This window comes from Nanorana parkeri, unplaced genomic scaffold, assembly GCF_000935625.1.
Source record: "Nanorana parkeri isolate BGI_ZX_2015 unplaced genomic scaffold, ASM93562v1 scaffold190, whole genome shotgun sequence".
Classification (NCBI taxonomy): Eukaryota; Metazoa; Chordata; class Amphibia; order Anura; family Dicroglossidae; genus Nanorana; species Nanorana parkeri.
The window spans coordinates 568,597-596,391 of NW_017306458.1; the positions used below are offsets into that span (position 1 = coordinate 568,597).

At 41.9% G+C, this 27,795-nt stretch overlaps 1 protein-coding gene across 1 annotated transcript in view; it reads right to left on the reverse strand.

The window, feature by feature from the left end:
• Window positions 1–10,453: 10,453 nt before the first annotated feature.
• NBR1 (NBR1, autophagy cargo receptor) overlaps window positions 10,454–27,795 on the reverse strand; it is a 62,010-nt gene continuing 44,668 nt past the window's right edge. The window contains exons 17-22 of the mRNA XM_018555260.1: window positions 25,135–25,287; window positions 23,814–24,170; window positions 21,291–21,380; window positions 17,837–17,912; window positions 12,368–12,473; window positions 10,454–10,763 (exon numbers count right to left, since the gene is read on the reverse strand). Of these exons, the coding sequence (XP_018410762.1) occupies window positions 10,590–10,763; window positions 12,368–12,473; window positions 17,837–17,912; window positions 21,291–21,380; window positions 23,814–24,170; window positions 25,135–25,287 (956 nt within the window). The 3' untranslated portion in view covers window positions 10,454–10,589. The remainder of the gene's footprint in view (window positions 10,764–12,367; window positions 12,474–17,836; window positions 17,913–21,290; window positions 21,381–23,813; window positions 24,171–25,134; window positions 25,288–27,795) is intronic.

Consider the following 27,795-nt stretch of genomic DNA (forward strand, 5'->3'; position numbering starts at 1 on the left):
CTTTTATTGCTGTTATTTGGACCATTGTGGTATGATCAATAAATTTGCAAGCCAAAACATACCACGTTTGTCATGTATGCACAAACTATTACAACCTTCAGCTGGGTATACTTAAGGAATATCTAAATATCAAATTTTGCTGTCTAGGTCCTTCTGGGGATGTTTCCCTTCATGCCTTGCCTGGAGACTCAGCAGGAAGTGAGAGGAGATCTTTCCAGAGTGAAGGAAATTTTCGCTTGGTTGTCACAACAGGTGTGCCCATTGGAAGACTACTCCTCTGTTTCAGTCAGTGTCGGATTTTCTTCTCTTTCAGGGTCCCCAGGACAAATGTGTGAATCTCCCTCACAGGGACAAAGAGGAGTACAAAGTTGACAGGGATTTTAATTCTTCCTTATCCAAACTGAAAACATTGGCTTTAGATATACTTTAGGTTAGTATCTGAAAATACATACCCAAAACATGAAACAGGAACATCCTAGGATTAATATTAAAGTGATATGAATGGCATGTAACAATTTGGGTTTGTAAGAGAAAGATCACTGGGTACAACACGTCGCTTGAGTTGGCTTGTAAGAATCTTCTGGAAAAGAGACCTTGGTGCAGTAAGATTGTACAGGTGTAAGGCCCACTATCTAAGCTGAGTAAAACAACTAGATTTGGAACATTTCCATTGGAAGTATAGGTTTATTTTCTTTTTTTTTTTTTTGGAATGAGATCACTAAATTAGCACTGTGCATATTTGGAGCATGGGGACCTTAAAAGCCATCAGGACACACTAGACAGATTTACTAGCTAGAACAATGTTCCAGATATGAGCATCTATCTGTGTTCAGGTGCAAGGCATTAGCCAATCATGGCTTCACAAGGCACAACGCCTTGTGGGGCGCTCGGCGGGCGAACACACGCAAACAAGCACAGGAAACAATACAGGAAAGGAAAGAGGGCGGGACGGACAAGAACCCTTAATTCCAGAAGGGCAAAGTTCGATAAGTTGCGCAAACTAGTGGCGGAAATAAAATGGGATAACTCATTTCACAACCTAAACTCAGACCAAATGTGGGACTGCTTCAGGAACACATTACATATTGCCATTTCAAAGTGTATACCATTGGGTAATAAAAACAAAAGATCAAACACTAAACCGATATGGAAATCCACGGATACCAGTATCCCTAAGAATGGGATGATGCGTGGACCTATATGGGTTGGACTTGATAGACGTATGTCTTTATTCAACGCCAAATACTATGTAACTATGTAAGCAAGGAAACAGCAGCAGGTTATGTAGCTGAAGCGCATGAAGCCTTGAGGAGGGCCTCTAATCTGCTATCCACAGAATCTAAAAAACTGGATCATCATCTACCGGTAGTTTTTAATAAGACCGGATATAGCCAAGACCGGATATAGCCAAATCAACAACGGGTACCTTTTAAGGAAGTGCACCCCAATAGGGAATTGCTGAGCAATGCACTTAAAGGGGGTGAACGCCCTATCAGGCCTTGGCCAGTCAACGTATAACACCACACTCAAAAGGGAGTGCACAGGAAAAGTCTTAATAAGCTTGTCCTTTTCAGGGAACCCATGCAGGAAACCTTTGGTTCAGAAGATGCCTTGTGGGTCCAGTGCCAAGCAATAGTGCACTGCATCCACAACGAGCACAACAGTGTTCGTTGTGGAACATTGCTAAAAAGTTGTCAGTGCGCTTTTAGGCAATGGAGACATGTGAAGCGGGGAAGGTGCAGGGTGGCTACTTTGCCCTAAGTGAGGGGGGGAGATATTTTTTAACCTATTAGATCAAATTGGTATTTATAAACTGATTTGAACAGTGTCCCAGCAAAGGGTTAAAGATCGAGCAGCATTAAATGTTAATGAGTAGAAGCTTAGACTAGTGTACTTAAGTCCATCTAAATTAGCCAGTACGTATAACCCTACCCCTTCCACTGGTTGGCAGTGCTGCTGTTGAAGGGTGTCTCCATAAGCAAGTATTGTGCCAGGTAGTTGGGAGCTTCTATTTTATCATGGTGATGGGTGAGGAAGTATTGTGCCAGGTTGTTGGGAGCTTCTATTTTATCGTGGTGATGGGTGAGAAAGTATTGTGCCAGGTTGTGGGAGCTTCTAGTGTATCGTGGTGATGGGTGAGGAAGTATTGTGCCAGGTTGTTGGGAGCTTCTATTTTATCGTGGTGATGGGTGAGGAAGTATTGTGCCAGGTTGTTGGGAGCTTCTATTTTATCGTGGTGATGGATGAGAAAGTATTGTACCAGGTTGTGGGAGCTTTTATTTCATCATGGTAACAGATGGCAGAAGATCAGCCATACTATTATGTATTAGCAGTACAGTATGAAAAGCTTAAACTATATTACTACCACTGCTAACTTGTGCTGTTGATTTATAATAACTATTGTGGTGTTTTGATGGCACTATGGGGGTTTTTCTTAGTTCCAGTTGGGCACAGCTGCAGCCTCACAGTGCTCTGAACCTGTTTCCTAGCAGCAGTAGTATGTGTTTATTTTATAAGTTTAGCCCTGAGACCTATATGTACTGGGTCAAAGTTGGAAATGTTCTCAAAACGTTTTTTTCTTGCTTACCTTCAGTAGTGGAAGAAGAGAGGATGTCCTTTACATCATGTTTGCTCCAGTGAGTCCTCTTCTCCCAGTGCACCAAATTGAACTCTTCATTGCCCGCTGCACATTTCTGGCTGAGTGATGCCCACCATCGAACATCCTCTTTGTGTGCAGCCCGACTGTTATGTATATGCCCGCTGTAGTTCTCAGGACTACAATGGTGATTTTTAGTGATAATAGAGCGGCCAGTAATACATGGCTCACAATCGCATATCTTCCCCGCTTCTTCTGCTGCGTTTCACCCACCCAGGCCTAATTGTCAATGAAACACGTGTGGATGCAACTTATGTGTAGTAGAAGAATCAGGGGCGGTATGTGATCAAGAGCCATGTATTTCAATAAAGTGGAGTGGTGTGCGGTCAATTGTTTGAAATAATATTTTTTAGTTTTGTATAAAGTAGGGAATGGATAGAATCCCTTTTTGGGATGCGCGTGTCTTTTTTTTTGCCATCTTTGTTGGTTAGCTCCCCCCCTCTCCACTTCCTGTCCTGCATACAATAAGTTAAAGTCCTCTATTAGACATTTGTCACTAGAACCAGTGCACCCTTTGGAAGAGTTCCCTTCAGTTCTTGATCCAGTGACAACTAGAATTTTGGATTTTCCATCGCTGTCTGTATTGGTGAAAATGACAGCCCCTGATGGCAAAGAGCAATACAAACCTAACAGAAATTCTAACATTTCCCCACTCTATCCAAAGGTAAAAAAGGCTTTAGATGTACTTTAAATATGTATTTGCTTGTTAAAATACCATGACATGTCTGGAACTTGAAACTTTGAAAATTGAAAGTGGCTACTACTCATTTTTTTTATCCTAGTACAGGAAGAAAATGCAATACCCTGAGATTCTTGTAGAACAAATAGAACCATTTCTTCCAAGAGCGCAGGTCTGTCAAACCAGTATGAGCCTATTTAAGAATGGTACCTGTAAGCGAGAAATATTTTTTTACATCTGAGACCAATTTCTGTCGCTATACATAATCTGGTAGCAAAATTGACTGCACATGGATTCACTAATATCTAACAATCTGCTGACCTACAACTATTTGATTTACATAAATATATATAGGAAGAATTATATATTGGTCAATCCATGATTCACAGATACCTGCATTCCTGAATTACATGATTCTTCACAGGTTTAACAGAGCAGCAGTGAAAATTCAGGTAAATCAAACACTTGTATTGTACTGTATATCCAGTCTAGAATCACATTTTTGACTATGCACAACTGTCTGACCTGAGGATGCCTGCAGTTTAGGATGGCAGACAATCATAATTCATGGATTATATGATTTCCTGCAGAGGTAACATCATGATCGTTACAGCTGCTAAACTGGAGGGTCGTAGAAAATGCAATTCTGTCTCTGCATGTGCTACCAGTCTTGTAGGAAAAATGTATACACTGGTGCGCCATGCTGTTTGGCTGGCCTGATAGTGAATGGCTGGTAAGCTGGCTTCCCGGCCAATCACGAAGCAGACAATCATAGGTGGCGAGTCATTATGTGCCACCCGGCTTCCTGATTGGCCGGGAAGCTGGCTCCATGTTCCCTCGCGGCAGGGGGATTTCCTCTGACCGGGAGTTCCGTTATGGGAGCATTTGGGCAAAAGAGTACTCGCCCAAATACTCGGTATGGGCACCGATACTGGTATCGGTGCATCCCTAGTAAATTCTAGGGTCATCAATCACTGCTAACACTAAAATGATGGCGGTAAAAGCTTTTAAAACATCGCCTATGGCCAATTTTGGGTATTGTAGTTTTTCCCCCCATTTCAAAAGGCACATGCATTTCTAAGGCTTGACATGTTTGGTATCTTTACCCAAGACAACCCCATCTTTTAACTTTTACCAAAAAAAATGGGTATTATATTTTGTTTCTGTGCACTGAAATTCTTTTTAGTGTATTTTATCCTAAAAATACCAGTTTGATGAACATTTTAGCATATCCTGTGCAACATCAAAAATTGCAGCTATAATTTTTTTTTACCATTATTTTGAAGGGTCTCTGCTTTCAGAAAATATTTAATTGTTTTGGGTTATTAAGCTGTTTTTTTTTTAAGCTACAAATTCAGATTTTTTTTGTGTGCAAAAATGAATGCATTGCTCCAGCCGGGAAGTTGTTGAATACACGTAGATAGAGACGTCACAGAGCTATTAATGGTTTGATTTTAATAAATCATTTTAGCATAACAAGCTGAATTTGTACATCAAATTTTAGAAGTTAAAGTGCTTATTCTAAATAAAATTCTACACAAGAACATTTCTGAACAGCATGCAATCTGGAACAAACCAAACAATTTTAAGGTTTAAAGAAAATGTGTTTTTTCAAAATCATTTGTTTAAGTGCTGGCTAATGAACTGCGTGAAGCAAAAATGCCCACGTAATAAGTAATGAATACGCTGTCTTCTAAAGTGTAATATTCCACACACTAGTTTAATGGGAGAACATTACTAGGAGTCCCATTCCTCACAGAGGTCATTAGTTTCAGGAGAACAGAGACGGCTGATCTAATATTCTAACACAACATGGGCTTCTTGACTTCTATCACAAACGGTCTGTGAGCTTGTCCACTCAGGATCCATGGCAGAGCTTGCTTTACCCAAAAAGCTACACTACAGTATGGCAGGCAGCATTCGGACAGATATTATCAGAGCCTACATCACTTCTAAATGTGCTTATACACAAATATATTGACCATCAAAGTTCAGCTGCAGCATGCTAGGTCCGGTCACATGTGCTCTTATGGGTAGATATCAAAGAGCTAGACCTGCAGTAATCATACTGGCCAGTTTATGCAACAGATGGAAACACAAGTCCATCTACATTCCTGATGGCTGAACATTTACTCCTCAACCAAATGTCAATCAGCTCTGGAAGACTATGTCTAATGAGGCAAGTGTAAATCGTAGGGGGGGAGATATCAAAACTGGAGCAGTTGCCCATGGCAACCAATCAGTGTTCAAAGCTTAATGGAAGAAACTGAAGACAGATGATTGGTTGCCATGGGCAACTGCTCCTGTTTTGATAAATTCCCCCTGAAGAGTCTAATAGAAATGCTCTGTGTATGGGTACGTAAATTTGTCTTTTTTCCTACTAATCTGTAGTAGGTAAAAAAAAAAACAAACACTAGTATGCAGTAATGTCTTTCCCTAAATGTCCATGAAATACTTTTTAGTGCACATATAAAAGAACAATGCACATGACTGTTCTTGCTGAAAATGCTATATTGCAGTAGCTATACATGCAGTTTTGTAAAACCACTTCTATTACTTGGACACTGAAAGTCCTTAGATTTGTACATTTCTCAGACTTAAGCTGCCCATACACCTTACAAGCATTTCACGACTTTCTTTGTGCGATGGTTGTAAGGTCATTAACATTTCGTACGGCCTGCCCTTCTTGGACAGGCAGATCGTACTTGCGATCAGCGCAAGCCCTCCCCGCTGAGGGGAGAGCTTGCAGATGATTGCAGTGCTGAGCGGTCAGTGTGCGCTTGCACGCACCGTCCCGTGCGGCTTTAGTCTTCTGAGCATGCCACCAACCGCCGAAACTCGCCCGATTTTCCGTGGGTTTTCCAGCGTGCTAGGAAGACGAAGGTCGCACGACCTTACAGTAGATGCGCTCGCACGCTGCCCATACACCTGCGATGATTGCGGGATCACCTGTGGTTAACCTACGATAATCGGCAGGTGTATGGGCACCTTTTGGTTAGACACACGCACACATTTGGACTGTTCTTGTTCAGCTCCACGGGCTAAACAACAGCAATCAACTGATTTCAGACAGATGCAACATCTATATCTGTCTGAAAATTGTCAGATGCAGTCACCAACTGGCTGTTTTAATTTTTTTTACAATCAACTTCTGGGTAGCTGGGTGGTGCCGACAGGGCCAACCACAGCTCCAAGTTCAGCCAAGTTGGAATGAGCTAATATTTGAGCTGCGTATGGCCAGTCAAGTCTTAAAAGGTCAGGGCCTCTGTGACTGAGTTAGGTCGACTAATAATCTACATGTGGTATATGTTCATAGGGTGTCCCATAGACTACATTGAATGATAACAATAAGCTGAACAGTTGCATTCCTTTAATGTGAAATAATTCCCTATCGGTACAATTGTACTTACGTATTTGTTATGTCATTGGTAACTTTTTACATAAATGAACTCTTCACAGATTGTACTGATCTGTTAGGATAAAAAAAAAAAGAAACCTGAACTGGCCTGGCTACAGTATATTACTATGAAATGATTCTTAGTTCATGTGTTCTGTGCAGGAATAGTTTAAAGCTAAAAGAAGGAATGGCATAGTAATCAAGGGGTCATTTTTAAATGGATAACACAACCTCAACAACTAGATTAGTCATACAGCTAAAACACTTCCTACTAAAGAAATCTGGTGACATCAGCAGATCTGATGACATTGTGCACAGGTTATATAAATGGAGGAATCTATATCCAAATGCTTCTATAAAAGAACCAATTGATGTGGAAAATGGTCAAGACTGCATCAAAGTTAAATCAGATTGGTCACTATACTCTGCAAATCACTGTGTGCTTTGCTGCCTTACTAAATAGACCAGACTCAGATATTAGATGGAAATTCCGTAGAAGTCATTCAATATCCATGAACATTTACTATTTTACCTGCTGAAGTACTTGTAATTTTGGTCAGCAATCTTGTAGTTTATACCTATATTCTATTCTCCACAGGGAGCCAGATCACACACATAGTGCAGTAAATAGGGAGGACACCACTATACAGGTGTAGCATTGTGTTCAGTGCATGTACTGTATCATGTACCCATGATAACGACTGCGGCAGAACCAGCACAGATATGTAGAAAGCTATCTTTATTTACAATAAAAGCAACTGGAGCAAATGCATGTCAGCCCTTTCTGAGATTTGTTCACAGTTCCCCGCTGAGCTGTGAACAAGCCACTTGGAGGCTCAACACTTGTTTGGCGCTCTTGCTATTAATACTGTGGCCAAAGAAAGGGAGCTTTCTACATAGTTGTGCTGATTGTTCCGAGTTAGGTTTCATTCTGACAAACAATGATCCCGATTGTGTAATTCAGTTTATCTCGTCATCTCCAGCCTGCTAAATGCACAGTGTATCAAATCTACCCAAGGAGACCTAGCAAACAGTATAGTTGACAAAATGGAGAAGCGGAGAGATCTTACTGATTGGCAGAGGTCTGCGAATATCACAAGAATGATTGGCCAAAATGACAAATCCTTTGCAAGATAAACGTGTGCCTTAACCAGGTATTTACAGTAACCCTTTGCCTGAAGATCCACTTTAAATATCAACTAAGTTCTGGATCCATTCACTTTGTATGTCAACAAGAATAAAATCTTCCCCAGTTAGTTCTGAAAGTTTAATATAAGTGAATTAACTCCTTCCCTTGTGTAGAAGGTACCCTTTGGTGCCTTTATTAGCCTTCCCTGCTTCTCTCTGCCAACCCTGTTCCCCTCTGCAGACACACTCATGCGCCATGTGACAGGCCTCATGTCTGGTGATTGCCCAATCAGATACCGATCGCTGCATTGTGGGAGAGCAGAAGCATGATAGTACCAGGATTTACACCAAAGTTGCAGAACAGACAGGAGCAGGGACGGTATGCAATGGCACCACACAGTGTATTCCAGATTGAGGGCATCCTTACAATAACTATATGAATTATTAATGCTTAGGTACCTTTTCCTTTGTAAATAGTATTTGTTAAAAAAGAAGTAAATCGCTACAAGTATGAAATGCCTGTCAAATGCCCCAGTGGACCCCAGTTCACATTGCACATTGTTCCAATCTGGGCAGTGGTTAGGGAATAAAATGACATTTCTATTGCTGTTAGGATAGGCTGCAGCCCAAAATACGGGGGCAAATTGTTGGACATATCTCCATTTTCCCAAACTCGCCCGGAAAAGTGAAATCACCCTATAAACTGGGACATGTGCGATGTGCACTGGGCTCCCTGGTGGATTGAACAAACTTTTTATACTTGTGGCAATACTTCTTTTTATGCTGGGTTCGTAATATGTGCGTTTCGACTGCGATTTGCGGTCAACGAAACGCGCGACAAACACTCGTTTACGAGGGCTATCCAGCTGTATATGGATACGTGCGTAAAATACGCCCCAAAGACGCTCCTGTACTTCTTTGGGCATAGGGCGCTTTTCAGCACGTTCCTAACCATGCCCATAGGAAATAATGGGATTTCACTTGCTGGGCGTTTTAGAGCGCGTCTATCAGCGCTGTAAAACGCCCAGGTGTGAACCAGGGCTTAATGTCTGGCTTCTGCAGGACATTGTGCATGCATCTGAGTGTCCCTTGCATTATGTATGAAGTGAGTTCAGGACAAACTAATGAACACTACTGTAACTTCAGTAAGCAACATGATCTCTTTGTTACAGTGCTCAGGAACAAAATGCCAACTAGATTACTCTAACTATCCCTTTTTTTAAACTCAGTACTTCCCAGAGATATATGTAAGCTTTAAAGCAAAGCAGTCCTAAGCCTGGGCAATGAAGAATGAGCATATCATAGAAAATGCATTAACAGAAGTGACCTTCCTTCCATGTTTAGCTTGAATTGGCCAGATTTGTGACAGGTATTTTAAAAAAATGATCATCAGGAATATATGACCAGAAATTTATTTGGAAACATTAAAAAAATCTTTACTTAAATATGCAACATTTGGAGAAGTAATCTAAACATAAATCAGGTAAGAACGCTTTCTAGAACCTAAAGATCTGTATCCATCACTACTCCACCTCCTACCCTTTCTTTGGACTGCTAGCAGACATAACCATGGAGTTGATGTTCACCTTGAACTCTGTTTCTCCTGTAATGCCACTGCAAACCTGCTTTGAACTTGTATGCAGCAAACCAATACATGCCTTTCGCTGTCAAAAGCATGGCACATTGCATGGAATGGAGATAGTGTTCTGAAGTGCAACGTAGCAGGATGGGGAACTGTCAGGGTCTGTTCACACTAGGCCTAGTGCGCTGTGACAGCTTCGGTAGTGTGCGTTGTAATCTCACACTGCTGCAGCTGTCACTGTTAACATTTTTTTCCAAACATCATTGGTAGTGTACAATGTGTACACTCCATGCAGGTCCCTGCATGGCAGCGTGGTCCACTGTGCTACAGTGCAGCGACCTGCTGTGGAATCCATTGCGCTGCAATAAAAAAAATGCAGCATGCTTGTATTCTATTGCAGCAGCCTGTCCATCACACCCACATTGAGGTGTGAATTGGACACATAGAAAACAATTGTTTTCCATATGTGCTAGCGGTAACCTGCGTTGTTGCGATGCGGTACAGCGCCATGTGTGAATGGGACCTCTGTGACTGTAGCAACGCCCCTGCACTCAGCAAGAAGGTTATGCAGAAAAGCCACACTGTCCCATGACCGCTGAAGAAAAATCTAAATTGTGGTAAAGCAATGCTTTTTTATAGACAGACTGACTAGTGTTTGAAACATGGGACTGCCTTTTACACATCAGTGTGCTATGTATGTAGTGACTTTACATAAACTTTTAAAAAATACAAGTCGTGTGCAACCTCCAGGAATAAGTAGAAAGGTGTGAAATTAATATTTTTATCAGCTGCTCTACAATACCCAAAGCCATTTCCTTTAAGCATTTCAAGTATCTTTATCTGCTCATACAGGATTCAAAAACCTGCTGGCTCACATGTGCTTTTCTAGGAATGCAGAAGTCAAGCAGTGAATGGGTAGTAACGAGACTGTGGTTGGCACTGCAGTTTCCAATCCTAAGACCAGATCAAGATATTTTGCACAGTCTGTCAATCTTTCATGAGCCAAGCCAAGAAGGATGATATAAAATAGAAACACGGACACAAAAAAACACAGAAAAACTAAAGGTTAACAAGAAGGGTAAAATGACACTGTTCCCATGTCAGGTCTTTACTCTGAAACCTTAATGACCTCTGCTTTCCACCTACTTCAGTAGCGGGCAGAATACCAGTCATTATCATTGATCTGGATGAGTTCAGTGACTACATCCATGAGGTTGCAGTTGTGTTTTCGGAGAAGTCGCTGGTTGAGTTGTCGGTTACAGAATCCCATCTCTAGAAGCACAGCCATCATGGCTTCAGCTTGATCCTCGGAGCATGGAGGCTTGGAGAAAAGAAGAGCCTCATTACACAATTGCACTGTAAGTTCATAGTTGTCATCCTATATATACAGTATTGTTAAAGAGAGAAGTCAAGATAACGTTTCAAAAACACTCTGGGCAGCATGTGCCAATAGACATACCGCACCACTCTTCTCTTTGTGCAGCTCACGTCCACCCCGATTCTCAGTGGGCAGTTCCGCACACCTTTCACCTCTCTCCTTTGTGTGCACCTCTTTGAATCCCTTTCCTCTTTCAGCAGCTCCTGAGGCATCTCCTCTACTCTATGGATGCAGTGATGTGACGTATCACCCTTCTCCTTGGCCAAATACCTGACCCTTGAGTGTGCCAAAAGAAAGCTAATTATGGAAGACATTTGGGAGAAAGCCTAGTACCTATGCATGTACTAGCAGAAGAAGAAAAAATATGACTTTTGACTTGGTAATTCAGGTACAAAGGGTTATATTGCTGCCTTCAGGAAAATGTACACTGACAAAACAAAGCTGTAAAGAGAACTTCATATAATCCCTCCCATTCAAATCATGCTCCGGTTTTGTAGCAAAGCAATCGAAGGAGTGGATCATAAAAATCTAGGGAAAAGTATATAGGGATACCAAAAGCTGTCCAACTGACCGGTGGCCAACACAGTAAACAACATGCTCAACAGAGATTACAGAGCCATCTGAAGACTCCTAGGACAACGCTGGCATAACCTGAGGCCTGAACATCCACATGGTAAAACTTGACAAACGTGTGAACAGGAGACCGAGTGGCAGCCTTGCAGATCTGAGAAACAGATGCCTGAAAAGCCCATGAAGCACTAACCGACCTAATAGAGTGTGCTTTGACAGGGAAAGGAGGAACCTTCTCCTTAAGTCTATAGGTTTCATTGATGAGCAGAGAGAAGCAGGCAGTCCCATACGGGGACCCATAGGCATGGCAAAAAGAGCCAGTCTGTCTAAAGGAAGCTGCAACTCGCTGTAGCTTCGAGACAGATTTGAAAAACTGTGTATTACCCACAGGGACTGGAACAACTTTTCTAAAAGGAAAACCTCCCATAGACAGGGCATATGTGTTTATGGTGCGTCCCCCCAAAAAAAAAAAATGAACTTCTTTTACATGCTATTAAAATCACTGAATGGATAAAGGTGAAATCAGGGGGAGAATCTATTCTGAAGCACCATTTGTAGGCAACATCACCTTATTGTATCTCCGATATTTCTATGCTGAACCAGTCATTCTGTCCCTTATATACAGTATTTAGAGGACTTTGCACATTAAAACTAGTGGAAGTAAGATGTCTGTGTGGCATTTAGCAACCAGCCATGTTCTACTGCAGGTTAGGAGAAAAAGGCAACCAGCTGTTGAGGGCAGCACTTTTACATACCTTCCCACTAGTTCTCATGTCATAAATCACTGTAACTACAATTAAATTAAGCAGCAATTATAACCTACCACCAGAATAAAGCTATACCCTAAGAACCACAGTAATACTGCTCCATAAAAGAATATACCATGGACAAAGTATGTCAACGAGGTAACGGGGAGAAAGCAATCCCTCTGTGATCATCTCACATTTTGTTCACTAAATATAAACCAGCGTACTTACCATATGATTCTCTTGTTGACCAACAAAGAGAGCCTTGTAGGCAGACGCAGCCACAGACAGTGCTCCCTTCACCAGACCACCTGCAATACTTCCTCTAGTAATTTGCCTGGTGGGACACAATAGATAGCATTAGTAGAACAGATTCACAAATCCAACATTTTCTGCAACACTTGTATTTACAAGCAACATTTTTAGGTGAATGTTACCTAAACCTCATGTATATACAGTATACCTATGCCCGTCTGGGTACAGCAGGGGCTGTGATGATTAATGTAATCTGCAGTTTGTGGAGTCACAGGAGAACAGCCAACAATGCCAGAACATAAACAGTACAACACAATGCATACAGTAGATCAGTGTGGAATGTATAGCACAGCACATAGCAAGTTGCAGTGTGGAGTTTATAATGAGAGCAAAACGTACAGACTAGTGGGACATGTCGTATTTTTCAAGCAAAACAGTTGGGAGTATAGGACAAATAGTACAGCGTGTAGTGTAGGGGCACATAGAGTATACAAATCTATGGTTTAATGTGTTCAGTGGAGTGGTCTGGAGTATAGAGACCAGGGGACACAAAGGCAGAGGAGAGAAAAAGATCACAGTAAAAGCAAAAAGACATGCAAAAAATGGGAATCCAAATGGTGCTGGATTGGGAAGGGAGAAGGACACTATAGGCTAATGGATATTTAAGGCAGAGAGACAGGAATGTGCACAGCAATGCTTGGAGAACAGATATGGGGAGTGAAGAGAGATGAGACACATCGGCAGGTGAGACATTTAATGAGCTGCACAAAGAGGAGCTGGGTGAGAGGTCCCAGAAGCTGCAATAGAGTAGAAAGAGAGATGTATCAAGAGCTGCACACAGAAGAAGACCCAAGGAGGTCCCAGGAGCTACACACAGAAAAGGGGAGTGAAAAGGTCTGGGAGAGCTACACACAATGAACCAAGGTGTAAATTCTGATTAATTGCAAACAGAAAGGTGGGAGGAGAAGCGCTGACTGCAATTGCACAGGAAAAAAGTGGCGGTAAATCTGATTGAAATAGTAGACCCTGGAAAGAGAAGAGAAAGGTGAGAGGTATGAGGCACTCTACACAGAGTAGTGCTGCATTTAGACCTAGGACCTGCACACAGAGGAGACCGGTGAAAGTGCTACGGAGCTGCACCGACACAAAAGAAGGTTAAGAGGTTCAAGAAATATCATAAAGAAAAGCACTAAATGCATCCTCAGAAAGAAGACCATAGGAAATTGATAAGAGGAGCTAAAGAGAGAAAAAAGTAAGAAAAGCTTGGAAATCAGAGGTATGAGATGTCTGAGGAACAGTAAGAAAAGAAAAAAGACGAAGTGCTTCACACAGAGGAGAAGGGAGAGAGATCTGAGGAGCTGCACACAGAAGACAGGATTGAGAAGTGAGGATCCCCAAACAGAGGGGTGAGGGCCAAGGAGCTGCAAACAGTGGAAAGAGTCAAGGAGGACCCCCAGAAGCTGCACACAAAGCAAATGGTTGTGAGGTTTCACAAATTGCACACTGGGGGTGACCTTATTTACCTTTAAAGTGACCCTGTTGCTAAAGTAGAAATTACAATCAAAGTTCTACCTTTAAAGAAGAAACTAAATAAGTAGGGCTGGTAATTATTAAAATTTTCCTGTTTGATTAATCGAAATTGTTTTTAAATCGATTAATTTCGATTAATTATAATTGCACATACAGATCCAACTACATTGGCCTATACACATACAGCACAGCAATGAAGTAATAAAATGAACTAGGATCAAACGAATCCAGCACGTTATTAATCTCACGTGCCCCACTCAATATGGCCGCCGCTTTAGTGGGGCAACTCAGAATAATAACGTGCTGGATTAGTGTGATCCTAGCTCATTTTATTACTTCATTGCTGTGCTGTATGTGTATAGGTCAATGCAAGGGATCCCAACCTGAAATAAGCAATTTCAGGGAGGTGTCCCTCTGTTTCAGGGAGGTGCCCTCCCCCCCCATCTGCGGAGGGGGGGTTAGGGGGGCTGAGAGAGAGCACCCCCCTGAAATGATGGCAGATCGCACAGGAAGCAATAGCTTCTTTGCTATCTGCAGACTTTTTTTTTTTTAGTATTCTGCCAGTTGCAGTTGTCAGAATAATAAAAAAGGCATAAGAATCCATAGCTAGATTCCTATTGGCTATTTCACTTTGCAATAGCCTATAGCAAACTAGCTATTGCACTCACCCCCTACTGCTTTCAATCACCAGAAGAGGACCTGATAGAAAAAAAATCAGGTCCCACTCTGCTGATTGACAGCAGCAGTGGGCGGGTGCATTAGCTAGTTTGCTATTGGCTATTGCAAAGTGCAATAGCCAATAGGAATCTAGCTATGCAATCGTATGCCTTTTCGTTTCTTTTCTGACTAACGGTCAGGCTGCGGCTCCCGATGTCAGAAAAGAAAAAAAAAACGATCGCAGGGAAAGGTTTAATCTGCTCGGGAGAGTTAGGCTGTGTACTCACTGTGTACTCCATCGGGTAACGAAGGAAAGGGGGAGGAGTCCAGTGACGTCACGGACATCGACGTCACCGGACTCCACCCCCCTTCCCTTCGTTAGCCGACAGAGCCACTTGTGGAAGGGGGAGGAGTCCGGTGACGTCGCGGACATCGACGGAAGACCCGGAAGCCGGCGGAGAGGTGAGTATGATTTTGATCGATCAAAAAAATTAACGATTAATCGAAGGATTAATCGTTAATTTCCGCAGCCCTATAAATAATTACATTTCCTGCTGCCAGCACTGTAGAACACTGCCCTGCTGAAGAGAAATAATGTACTCATCCTAAAATCCCTTTCCCAAGGTCCATTGAATGATACAGAAATCTTAAGACAACTGGGTTATACTGCCACCTACAGGAGGATTAAACAGCAGTATACAGATTACCTAGAAATTATCCCTATAGGGTATAACCCAACCCAAGACCAGCATGAGGGATGGGACTTCAATGGACCCTGAAAGAAGGAATTTATCAGCGAGTACAAAAATCTTTTTTTTCCTCTTTTGTCCATTGAGGGACACAAGATTCTTAGGCAAACTAGGACATCCAAAAGCAGTCCAACAGAAAGATGAGCAACACAGGCCAACAGGTCCAACAATAAAAAAAAACAAATGTGCAGCTAACTTGTGTCCAAAGGATCAGCTGAGGCTACAACATGCTCTTCCCTGGTCCCTGGAGGATAACAAACAGGGGTTTAGTCCTCCTGAAAGAACCCATGGCTGAGATATAGAAATAGATCGCTCTGACCACATTCTAACAATTTAGGGAGATCTCCTTCTGGTAAAATAGAGTGGGACACAGGAATATCAAGGCAATGTCCTGGTTGAGGGGAAAAACAGACCACCCTCAGAAGGAAGAAGGCCTAGGTCTAAGGAATACCTTATCCCTGTGAAGGATCAAGAATGGTTCCATACGCAACACGGCCACCAGTTCAGGCACGCATCTGGCTGAGGTGATATTCACAAGGAAGGACACCTTGTGGGTCAAGGAATGTTCCTGATCAGTTTAAAAGGAGGGCCATCAGGGTCAGATTCAAATCTCTAGGGGGCAACAGGGATTAGACAGGGGAAGACATATGGGTGACACCCTGGATGAAGGAAAATCAGAGACTGGGATGCCAAAGGTTTCTTCCACAGGATAGCCAATGCAGGGACCTGACCCTTGATGGTACTAATAGCCAAAAGCTAGTTCACACCCAGCTGCAGAAGTGAGAAAATCATGAACTCCAGAACCTTCTGGGGTGAAAGCCCATGGACTCATACCATGTAACGTATGCCTTTCAAGTCTGAAGATACACCTTGCAGAAAAGTGGACTTGTGCGCCTTTAACACTGTAGGGATGACGGATTCCACAATGCCCCTGTCTCCAGAACTTGAGCTTCAACAGCAAAACTGAATAAAGAAACTGGAAATCCAGAGCAATGTAGCAATTTAATAATGTACTCCTTATTGGGAAAGTGTTAGGGCACAAACAGTGTGGGTTTTAAACTAAGTGGGAAATACACTTTAAAGCAACAGGAGTAAACAAGGAAACTAATGGTTTTGAGTTAACTGAATTTATTTATTACATTATGTTAAAATCAATCTAATTTGTTTTTTTGAACCATCTATATACAATATTTGCTTGGCCAATACATAGTTACATATAGTTACATAGTATTTGGGGTTGAATAAAGACATACGTCCATCAAGTCCAACCCATATAGGTCCACGCATCATCCCATTCTTAGGGATACTGGTATCCCTGGATATTACGGTCCCTCAAGAAATTGTCCAAACGTTTCTTGAACAAATCTACACTCTTGGCTCCTAGATTAAATACAGATTTAATCTAGGAGAAAAGATTCTGAGAAATATAGATAGCACATCAGACACTTAGCTTTGAGGCACATGTAGTCTGACTTAAAGTGTATTTCCATGTTTGCAGCCAAATTGGGATAACATCTATTTTATAGTCGTTACATGTTCCCATTGACATAGCAACAGTTCATTTTGTTTTCAATTTCTGCTTGCACAATACATTCTCTATTCTGAAAGAAAAGTTGTTCTGTGAACTGAGTTTTTCCTCTGGAATGCAAGGGGGCCTGGGACAGTTAATGTTAAAATAAGTAACCCTGTGTGTACTGGGCTGGCAGATCATATTATCAGGTGTAAACTAGATATGAACACTGTCCTAAAAAGAGTTAAAAGATCTAGAAGCATTGTATGTTAATGATGGAAAGCTCAGTCTTTTCCTAGTGTTTCTATGGAGCCAGAAATAGTTTCATGTCACTTGAAAATTGAGAAAAAGCTTGGCCAGCTACACAGACACATCTAAAAGCTATGGAATATTTTTTTTAAACAATCTTGAATTATTAAATAATTCTTAAGTTAACTGCAAAAGTGGAAATGCACTTTAACCTTTGGACCGAACCATCTAAAAAAGGAAGGAGTCAATGTAAACAACAGGCTTATTAAAAGAGCCTATAAAGCATACAAAAAAGGACCTAAAGCTCCACTTGCCGGCTGAAAGAATACAAATTATATTACATAAAAATGTAATATTGCCAATATGACTAAAACGATATAAATGTAACAAATGGTGTGTGAGAACGGGAAGCACAAATTACAGGAAGGCCACTGGAAGACTTATAGAACCAGAAGCAAAACTAACACAACAAAATGAAATGCACTACTCTATATAAAATGTCTTGCTATAGAACATTACAGTGAACATTAGGCAGATTATTTAATAATCAGAATAGCAGATGGACCCCCAAAATTCACCCCCAATGAGTAATTAGTCAAAAACCTTTTATATTTTGTTGGATTTATAGCAGATAATAACAAAATAAACCATCGCTATTAATTATTATTTAAATAGATTTTTAATTTTGGAGTAAGTTTCCTCTAAAGATGCAACACATTATTTCAGATTTTAAAATTCAGAATGAATTACCTTGTCTGATCAAAGCACACTCTGGGAGCAGAAAAATCTTCTGAGGGCTGGACTCTTGCTACAGTCGTATATTGAACTTTAAAAAGAAGCACATTCATGTTAAAACCAGTATAATCTAGATATGTAGGCAGATTGTTGCCCTAAAAACTACAAAGGAACAGGATAAGTCTCTAGAACCTATAGTGAGAAAAAAATCATTCACTTTAAAAGGTCATTGCAGAGGACAAAGGGGTCACTCTTTGCATCTACAGGAAAAGAGGTTTAACCTTCACATATGGAAAGGTTTGTTCGCAGTAAAAGCTGTGAAAATGTGCAATGGGCTTCCTCAGGAACTAGTTCTGGCTAGCTCAGTTAATCGTTTTAAGAAAAATCTGGATCCAAAAACAACAGAAATTGTAAATCGAGGGAATATTCAATTGACTTATGAGATCAGGAACGATTTCCCCGCCCCCCTGTTGGAGCAACCTGAACTATGCTTTATAGGGTTCTTTTTGGCCTTCCTCTGGATCAACTGTGGGTAATGGCAGCATTCTGTTTATTTTTTCCCCTCTATAGGTTGAACTTGAACTTGTGTATTTCAACTTAAAGCAGACCTTAAAAGGAGAACTATGGGGTTAGGGCTTTTCCCCATAGTTCTCCTTAGGGTAACGGGAGGACACAAACTAGCATCCTCCCGTCACCCTAAGTACACCGCGAGCTGTAGCTGTACTGAGACGCTGCAGCCGGAGCGGATCCCGACATCGATGTCGAGATACGCCCAGCTGCCTCTAGAGGCAGAGCCAGCTGTACCCGCCCCATCCCCAGTGCGTTCCACCAGTCAGCGCTGGTGGATCGGAGCGGGGAGGGGGGAATCCAGCCCCTGGTCCTCTTGGGCATTAGTGATGTGATGTGCCCAAGCGTTGCATTCTGGGAAGGTTTCATCAGCAGAGCATTGCTGGGAAATCTCATCTGTAATCTCACGAGATCTTAGGGAAAGGCATTTTCCTCCACTGAGATGATGTGCATGGTCACGTGTCATAGTCACATGTGCCAGAGTTCCAATCAGTAAAGGGAGATATAGTAACCTGCCCTTAGTAAAAAAAAAAATGGCCATGGTTCTGGACCTTTTATAAATGCTGGATAGCTAAATTAGAAATTGAAATACATATACAGTATATGAACATTTTACCTGACAGTCTTGTGTTTCACATAGAATACATAGCCACAAATGTGATACCGCTGTAAATATACTGTTTCCTGCATCAAGACTGTTTCATGAATACGTATCCTGTCCATTGCAAGGTCCTCTATTATTCTACCCTTCATAAAAAACCCATTTAAAGTCCTCCACTCTGGGCCCCATGTGACAGCACCGTGCATTGAAACAGGGCCCGATTTACTCACAGTGTTAGAACTCCATAGTGCAGTACACTCAACTTTACTCAGGAACCTGGAGAATGAATGTTGCACATTGCAATAGGTAACCAAAACAAACTGTGGCCAGAGTAATCTTGTGTAAATGATCATTTGACAACACTTTGTCATTTCTTTATATATGATGAAAGAAATGCCGTTCTAGGTGGTTGACCCAGACTTTTGGACTTACTATGAAATGCATTTTGTAGTTTCAGCAGTGATATGGAAAACAAGTGCACTTGTAGCCTATTGCGCACACTGCTTCCTATGAAGTGATGGATGGCGGTTTAAGTAGAGTAGGATCTAGATGCAAGATTTTGCAGTATGCACAACTGGAGCAACAGCTGCACAATGAATACTTCTGTAGCAGATGTAAACATGTTTGTCCTCTTAGCACTGGCTTTCTTACTGCCACTCCACCTGTCAAACCTGCAGCTCGAAGTCTTCCTTTCACACTGAAACTGAGACTTGCTTACTTTGATCAGTGTCAAGCTGTGCTTGAAGTTGTTCTGCCGACTCTCAGAAAATTGTCTTCTGATGCTGTTGTGGCTTTGGGTCTGCCAGATCTCTTCCTGTCAGAGTTTCTTCCAGTTTCCAAGTGCCTTATGATGGTGTAGGAAACTGACACCTTGGCTTTCTTTGCAATTTGGAATGGAAAGACCTACACTATAATGGTCTGTCTTTCTTTGTTAATTGCTTTTTTCTCGCCATTTTGATAGCAATATATTACTTCCTGCCGTACAATACTGTCCAAATATTGCTTAAAGGAGAACTATGGGGTTCTATCTTTTCTTGATTAATGCATTCCTTAGGCTAAATAAGTAATGTAATTTTGTAGATCGGATGCTTGCCAGTCTGCAGGGATCCCCAGTGACACCATATATGGACGTTCCCATTTGTAGTAAATGCTGAAGAGAGAGAGAGGGCTCCTTCCCCTCTGTCATCAGCGATCCACGATCTTTTTATTATGTCAGTGTCACACAGGGCAGAGAGAGAGAGGGGGGAAGGAGCCCGGCTGGCACACAGGGACGTGCAGGTAAGGAGAGAGCTGCTGCGCATGTCCATGTATTCGTGGACGCGCAGCAGCTCTCAAGAATCACTGTCAGTCACAGTGAGGAAGATCAGTGGGGAGGATCCCGGCAGACACGTCGTGATGTCTCCTCATTGCGGCGCTTAGCCCCGCCCACCACCTAAAATAAGGGTTTACTTGCTAAATAGAGTAAGTTACATAATTTACTTATATAGCCTAAGGAATGCATTAATCAAGAAAAGATAGAACCCCATAGTTCTCCTTTAAGAGGGTGTAGTAACATGTTGGGACACCTGTAGAAATTGTTAGCATAAACTTTCAAGGCTTAATTTACTTACATTGCTGCAGAACTGTTATCCCATTACTTCTTCTCTGAAAAGGACCTTTTTGTACAACTCTGAAATGTACATTATTTTTCAGTTTTTGTTAACCTAACCTTTGCACACCTCTGGCAGTTTACCGCTTACATGTGTAGAGTTTCAGGTTATGCACTGGACAAAAACTGCTTACACTTCACTAAAAACTGGAAAAATGGGGGTATTCTAAAACTTTTGACCAGTAGCGTATTTGCCAAGTTTAGTGAAGATGTCGGGGTGAAAAAAACAGCTGGGAGAGCAGCTCATCTAGTAGGACTGGGGATTTATTGCAGCAAGTCCTAGAGAGGTGGTGGTAAAAGGGAATTCTATCCTCAGAAACAGTGAGTGATTTGTCCTCAGGATTGCATAAACAGAATGGTTTCAGCAAGGGTTCAGCATGTGGTGGACCAGGTAGACAAATCAATGGAAGGGGCTGGGTATAACCTAGTTGCCTTGGTCCATGGGGACCAATGACATAACACATGGAAGGTGGAGGATCTTTAAAAATCCTTGTAGGGCGGTTACCTCCTGGATGGAAATTTGAACAATATATTGAATACCTGAACACTGAGCCCAGGGGTCACCCTATCAATTATTCCCGTTCACGTCACTGTCCCTTAGCAGTACATGATTTGAAGAAATGATCCTTTAAGTTAGGGAACCAATATATTACCTGTGTTAGCTGGCTCAGAAATTGATGCTGTCATGTCTTCAAATCTCACATCTTCTACAACCGAATAGACTGCTGCAGCATTTTGGGAGGGCCTTAAAAGAAATACACATGATGTGTTATTGTAAAGGGAGTATACCATCTTTAAAGTTTTTCCTCTCTCATCAACTGAGTGACATGGGAAGTCTTAAACGTTGGGGTTATACTACTCCTGGTTGCAGGATTTAAAATCCACCAGATATGTCACTGCCTCCCACCACTGGGAAGACTTTCTAGCTTCTGAGGACACCAACGATGCTTACTTGACCCATACATTGCCAGTTTGTGGCCCTGCTCTTTGACCGCTCCTCTGAACCCTGGGTGTTTCCCAAGGTGCTGGCCCCAGCGTTGCTCATTGCATAACGTCATCCCCACTGTGGGATACTTAGACAACTTCTTGTTGCGGGAATAGATGACAGGGGCTGTCAGATAACGTACGTGTAACGGTGTAGACATTGTAGAGTTTCAGGTTGCTCCTGAACCTTTAGAAATCATTGCTGGAAGTAACTCATCACTTGAAGTATCTGGGGCTGGTCCTAAATGCGCTATGCAAGGAACCAGAGTGTTCCTTGCATAGGAGACGCTTCAGACTCTACAAGCTCTTGTTTGAACTCTTCAATCCAGAAGCCGTCTTACTCTCAGATTCCACATGAGAATCTTCAACTTGATGGTAGCCTCCTTTTAGGCGGTTCCCTTTGCCCAATTTCAATCCAGACATCTGCAACACAACATTCTGTCAGTGTGGAACAAATTAGTCCCGTCTCTGGACAGGCAGATTTGGTTGACACGAAGGGCCAGGCTATCCCTGGCTTAGTGGCTCAGGAATCTGGCACTGGTGTCAGGTAAAGCCCAATTTTCCTGTTTCTTGGAAGTCTCACAAAGGATGCCAGCTTGTTAGGCTGGGAAGAGTCCTGGGCACCCGGTTGGTGCAGAAGACTTGGTTGTTGGAGGAACTTTGTCTCCTGATAAACATCCTGAAGCTTTGGGCGACTTGGCTGTTCAGAACCACCTTTTAGAGGGCCATCCAATTCGATTGGACAATGCTACAGCGGTGGAGTACATCAACCATCAGAGGAGACCAGAAGTCTCATTGAAGGAAGAGAGGTAGAACAGATCCTTTCCTGGGCAAAACTTCACGTTCCAGTCTGGTCAGTCTTGTTTATTCAAAGGGTAGACAATTGACAGGAAGATTTCCTTAGCCGGCAGCTCCTGGACCTGTGAGAGTTGTCCCTACACCCTGCTCTGGTGGCTCTATGGGATTAGTATGCCCTAATCTTTGTCTTTTCTCCCCTATAAACTTTGTTCTTATCTGCTCCACAGGATCGAGAAGGAGAGCATTACATTAAACCTCATTGCCCGAGGGAGAAGGGGTATGCTGGCTTGGAAGGACTTCTGTTCCAAGGGTCAATTTGCAATCTGCTTTACGATTGCCAGTTTTAATAACAGGGCTGTTCTAAGGCACAGGGGCATCTTAGAGTCTGTAATTCCTATGATGCTGAGAACCTTTCCTTATGAAAGTTTTGTGATGGCGCATAGAGGAATTACTTCACTTGTTAGTCACCCCAGGGGTTTCTCCTTTTTGCAGCTGGCTTTGGACCAACGTCTGGCACTCGGCACAAAAAAAAAAAAAAGAAGGTCAGGTGTCTCATCTTTAAGGTGTCTGCTCTTTTCATTTTGTTTCAGAGATCGTTGGCCTCTTACTCTTTGATAAAGATCTTTGTCTCTAATGCAGATCCCTCCCTTCCTGTTTGATCCCCAGTGACGCCATGGGATCTGAATCTGACTCTCTCTGCACTTCAGTAACCAGTTTTTTTCAGGCAGTCAGATTCCCTTTTATTTCCATTATGGATAGGCACCGTTCTGCCATTTCTAGGTGGTTCAGACAGACCACCATTCAAGCTTATGGTCTCAAGGATTGGGTTACCCCTTCCCTGTTATGACTCACATTATTAGATCTGTGAGCACCTTTTTGGTTTTTTTGACATCAGACAACTTTTTCCCACATTTGTGAGGCTGCCACTTGGTATTTTGTTCACACGTTCTCTTGTTTTGGCCTCATCTAATGTCAGCTTCGGGCATATGGTGTTTTTTTTTTCTCAGCTGCAGGCAGTCCCTAGTATGCTGTAGTTTATGTTGGGCCTCCTAGCTATTGCTTGCTGTGTTGCCCCACCCCTCAGTTGCACTTCTTTTGCATGTCTTAAAGGTTTAAGACTTCCTGTGTCCTTCAACTGAAGAGAAAGAAAACAATATTTTTGTACTCATTGCAAAATCCTTTCTTGAAGTCACAGCCAAAGCTTTTTTTGTTTGCTAGTGTCAAATCCTCCTATATTCAGCAGTATAACCCAAATGTTTAAGACTTCCTGTGTTCCTCAATGAACTCCAAGAAACAATTTCACTGCAAGTACAAAAATGCAACCCTTCTGGAAAAAGCCAAAATTACCAGTTTGGAACCATCACCTGTAAAATTTAGGACCTAATATTTTTCATACCTCAGCTGAGGCGATGGGGTCAGTACTTCTGGGGTTAGCAGTACAGTGTCCAGAGTCTGTGATGTGGTAAGAATGTCATTAATAGTATGAGCCTGGGCAGGGACACACTCTTCAGATGTCTCTTCATCCACCGTGAACTCTGTGTCCTTCTCCTCGTCACCTTGGGACTCAGAGAGGGCTGATGAGTACATAGATTCCCCAAGAGGTTTGCTGGTGTCAAAGCACTCAGGCAGAATGATGATGTAATCTTCACAGGAGTCACAGGAAGCCTGGCTTGCTACTTCATCTCTGTGATTCTCTTCTGGGATCTGTGGCTCCACCTCATACAGATCATCTGGTTTGATGTCAGTCATTGCTAGGACAAGGAAACAAACAGTTAAATGTGCAATGAGATGATTTTTTTTAATCAAATGTTCAGATAAACTCAACAAAGCATTTGTTTCATAAGTGGTCTGCAACACAATGTATATATTAAGCCTGCACCAGTTTCAAACATGCACTGTATTTTTCGCTCCATAGGGCACAACTGACCATAAGACGCACCTAGGGAGGGTAGGGTTCTGTGTAGTTCCTGACAGCTGACACAGCGCCACGGTCTCAGTGATCACACAGAGCAGACGAAGAACGCACGTTCTTCGTCTGCTCTACGTGAGCTCCTATGCCGCTTTGTGTGGGGTCTGCCTTGTACCATTCATTCAGTGATTACCATGTGAGTAGTATTTTATGTCAGCTTGTATATTCATTGATTAATAAACTGATTTACACGAGGACGAGCGTTGTCTGTTTGTCTTGCAAAGATTGTATTGGTTTTAGGTGACAGACCAACACAATAACAAAAGTTCCATCAATATTCACATATTACACAGAGTCATAAGATCATAGAGGTAAAAGAAAAAAAGGAGGGGAGAGAGAGAGATATGTGTATAGCAAAAGGTGAATGCAGTGCGAAATCCTCTTCAGCAAGCTGCACGGTAGTGACATCACCAAACCTCATTACAAATCTCATGAGACGAACAGCCAGAGGCAGCAGTGCCTAAGATCTCACACTGCAAATATACAGCTATGAAAATGTGGGGGCAGGAGTGCTTAAGCATGCCAACATACCAGAAAGCGCACTGTAATTTGTCAGGAGGAATTCAAGACAAGATACATTTTCAGGGTACTACCTAGGCGTAGTTAAGATTTCTAGATGTTCTAGTTTTTATTACATAGCAAATCTTCACTTGTTGAGTCCACTTAAGAACCGAAGCTAGGCATGGACTGCTAATCATATTAGGCTTCCCATTCTTCAAACCCACCTGCATAGTATACCACCTTACCTGTATTGGTTGTCTTATTCAGATTTTGTGCATCTGTGTCTGTGGACTGTTGTGACACTTGCCTACAGACTACAGAGAAGGACTTTTGAATGATATCCTCATCCGACTTTTTACTATAGGAGAAACTTGACTGTGGTGATGACTGCTTGGAACCTACAGATAAGAAATGATATTCATTAACATGCTGAGAAAACTCGAGGAAGCCACAGGATACGGATCCACTGGAAAATGCTTTTAATTGCGTTTGCATGATCACTGCCAGTATAAAGTTAATGGAAATGCAGTATTTTAATAACAAATAATTCTAAAGATCAATTTCCACTGTAGCTGTAATTAAACACGTGCTTTGCTACTGGTGCACTTCAGGTGTGTGCGCATTTTGCTTCTGGTTTGCTCTGAAAACAAAAAGCAATTGTTTGCTGGAAACTAGGCAGAACAATTTGCCGGCCGCATTTTGCTGCTCCACATCCCACCGAACGGCACAGACAAAAAAATGGAATAATAACTACAATGATGCTGATTTTTCACCACAGGCAAACCTTAAAGGGGAACTATGGGGCAACCTTTTTATCCCCATAGCATATGTCTTCCTGTGACCCTGAGGAGAACGGTGCCCTCCAGTGACCCAAAATGCACTATATAGCGGGCTATTTTAGTCAGTGCTGGGGAAACTGAGGGGGGAAGTTTTTCGCTCACCCCATAATTCCCCTTTATCAGTAGTAACTGTCCCTAATGCTGGCCACACACTGATAGATTTTCATAGAACGGTTCAGTAAAAAAAAAAAATCAGAACATTTGACAATGCCATCAGAGACTTGAGGAATATTGTTCGAAATTTCATTTAGTTTTAATGTAGTTTCCTGAATGAAAACCCATATTTACGGTTAAACCCATTTACTGACCTCAATAGCCCAATATCACCGCTCCTTCACAACAGCACCAGAAAGAATGGTGTGTGCACATCAGCCGAGCCCGTCTAGCTCCAGCATCAGCAGTTACTTTGCTGAAAAGTTTAATGTAGCACACAGGTACACATTGTCCCGCCAAAGTGTACCTGTGTCAGAGTGAAGAGGGTCCACGGTTTAATGATGAGTACCTGTGTACTACAATAAACGTTTCAGCAAAGCTTGCGATGTGTGACCGGACTTTTTTCTGTGAGTAACAGTTCAAGGAGAATGTTTCATCTTGCTGCTTTGATTTTGTTTTCATCACTATGATCGGAATCAATAGTTAATTTGACCATATTGTCTATTAGCAAATCGAACAAATCTGAAACTTAATTTTTTTAAATGAAATTCTAAGGAAATTCTTTTGGATTGGTCTCGTTTTCCCTTTTGGGTTAAATGTTTAACTATTGAATCACTATTCAATCTATCATGTTATACTAAAAAGGGAATCTGTTCTGGGAGAAATATGTAGAATTACATGCCTGATCTCTCCTTCTGAAACTGCTAGTTGTCTGGTTGTCATGCTAATCTAATGGATTTAGAAATGGAAGTTACTAAACTGGATCAAGTATCCAGATCGGAGTTCAGACATGATTATTACAGAAGAGCCTCCAGGAGCTTTCGCCCTAATGTGCTAGCATGCATAGTTGCGCATTTTGGCACTCTTACATTTTAATGTCCCCCTGTCCAGTGCTGCGAACAGCCACCAGTGTTCCCATCTTTTGGATTGAAAACACGAAGCGCACAGCTCACCCCTATCATGCGTCCCCGCAGTCCAGTGCATGGATGACTCTCCTCTGGAGTAATGGGCTCAAAAACTGTGGAACCAGCACACGATGATCTTCCAAAGAAAAACAAACTTTATTCCACATGCATCTGGACAAAGCACAACCACTGATACGATTCTGCCTTACTCGGCCTTAGTCATAGCTCATGTTCCCATCTTTTCTGGGTTTAGGAGTGCACGGCTGTCAGTGTTCAATTTGTGAAAAACTGCTAGCAGGCAGGGGAAAGATTTTGTGGCAGAAGAGATACAGATTTATCTTCTACCCTAAATAGTCTTTCAGGTTTAGTTACGCTTTAAAAGGATCAGCATGACAATCAAGGAACTATTATTTTCAGAATGATGCAGACTACATATTTTCTCTGCACAGGTTTCCTTGAAGCTTAAAGTGAAACTCCAGTTTTGATGAGAAAATAAATCAGCCCCCTCCAGGTTAATTATATACAGAAGGATTTTGACAAACATTTTAGCCTTTCTCTGACTTACTATTTCATTTCAGATGGAGTTCTAAATGAGAAGATCTGCCTTTGTTATAGTGACCTGAGAAATCTCAGTGTAGTAAAAACAAAAAATCTGCAGTGGCTGCATTTCTCTAAGCAAGGATAAGCCTTATAAAGTATAAACGCTCATTATATAGTATATATTGCCAAAATTAAAAACTCCTATTACAGGGGATGCTTGCAATTTGACTTAGCTCATTGCAGGCGTCTAGGAAAAGATTTTTTGCCGTGTTCTATACACATGCAGTGTACAGAATGCCCGCACGTTTCCACATTGCAAAGAAATAACAATATTAATATTTTGACATTTTTCAAAAATGAGTGACTGCTGGTTAAGATGGGACATGTGTTCTATTTATAATACTCCAATACAAAGCGACTACCCTTGGTATAATATTTTCCCTACGATGCCAAACATATAATATAAAAC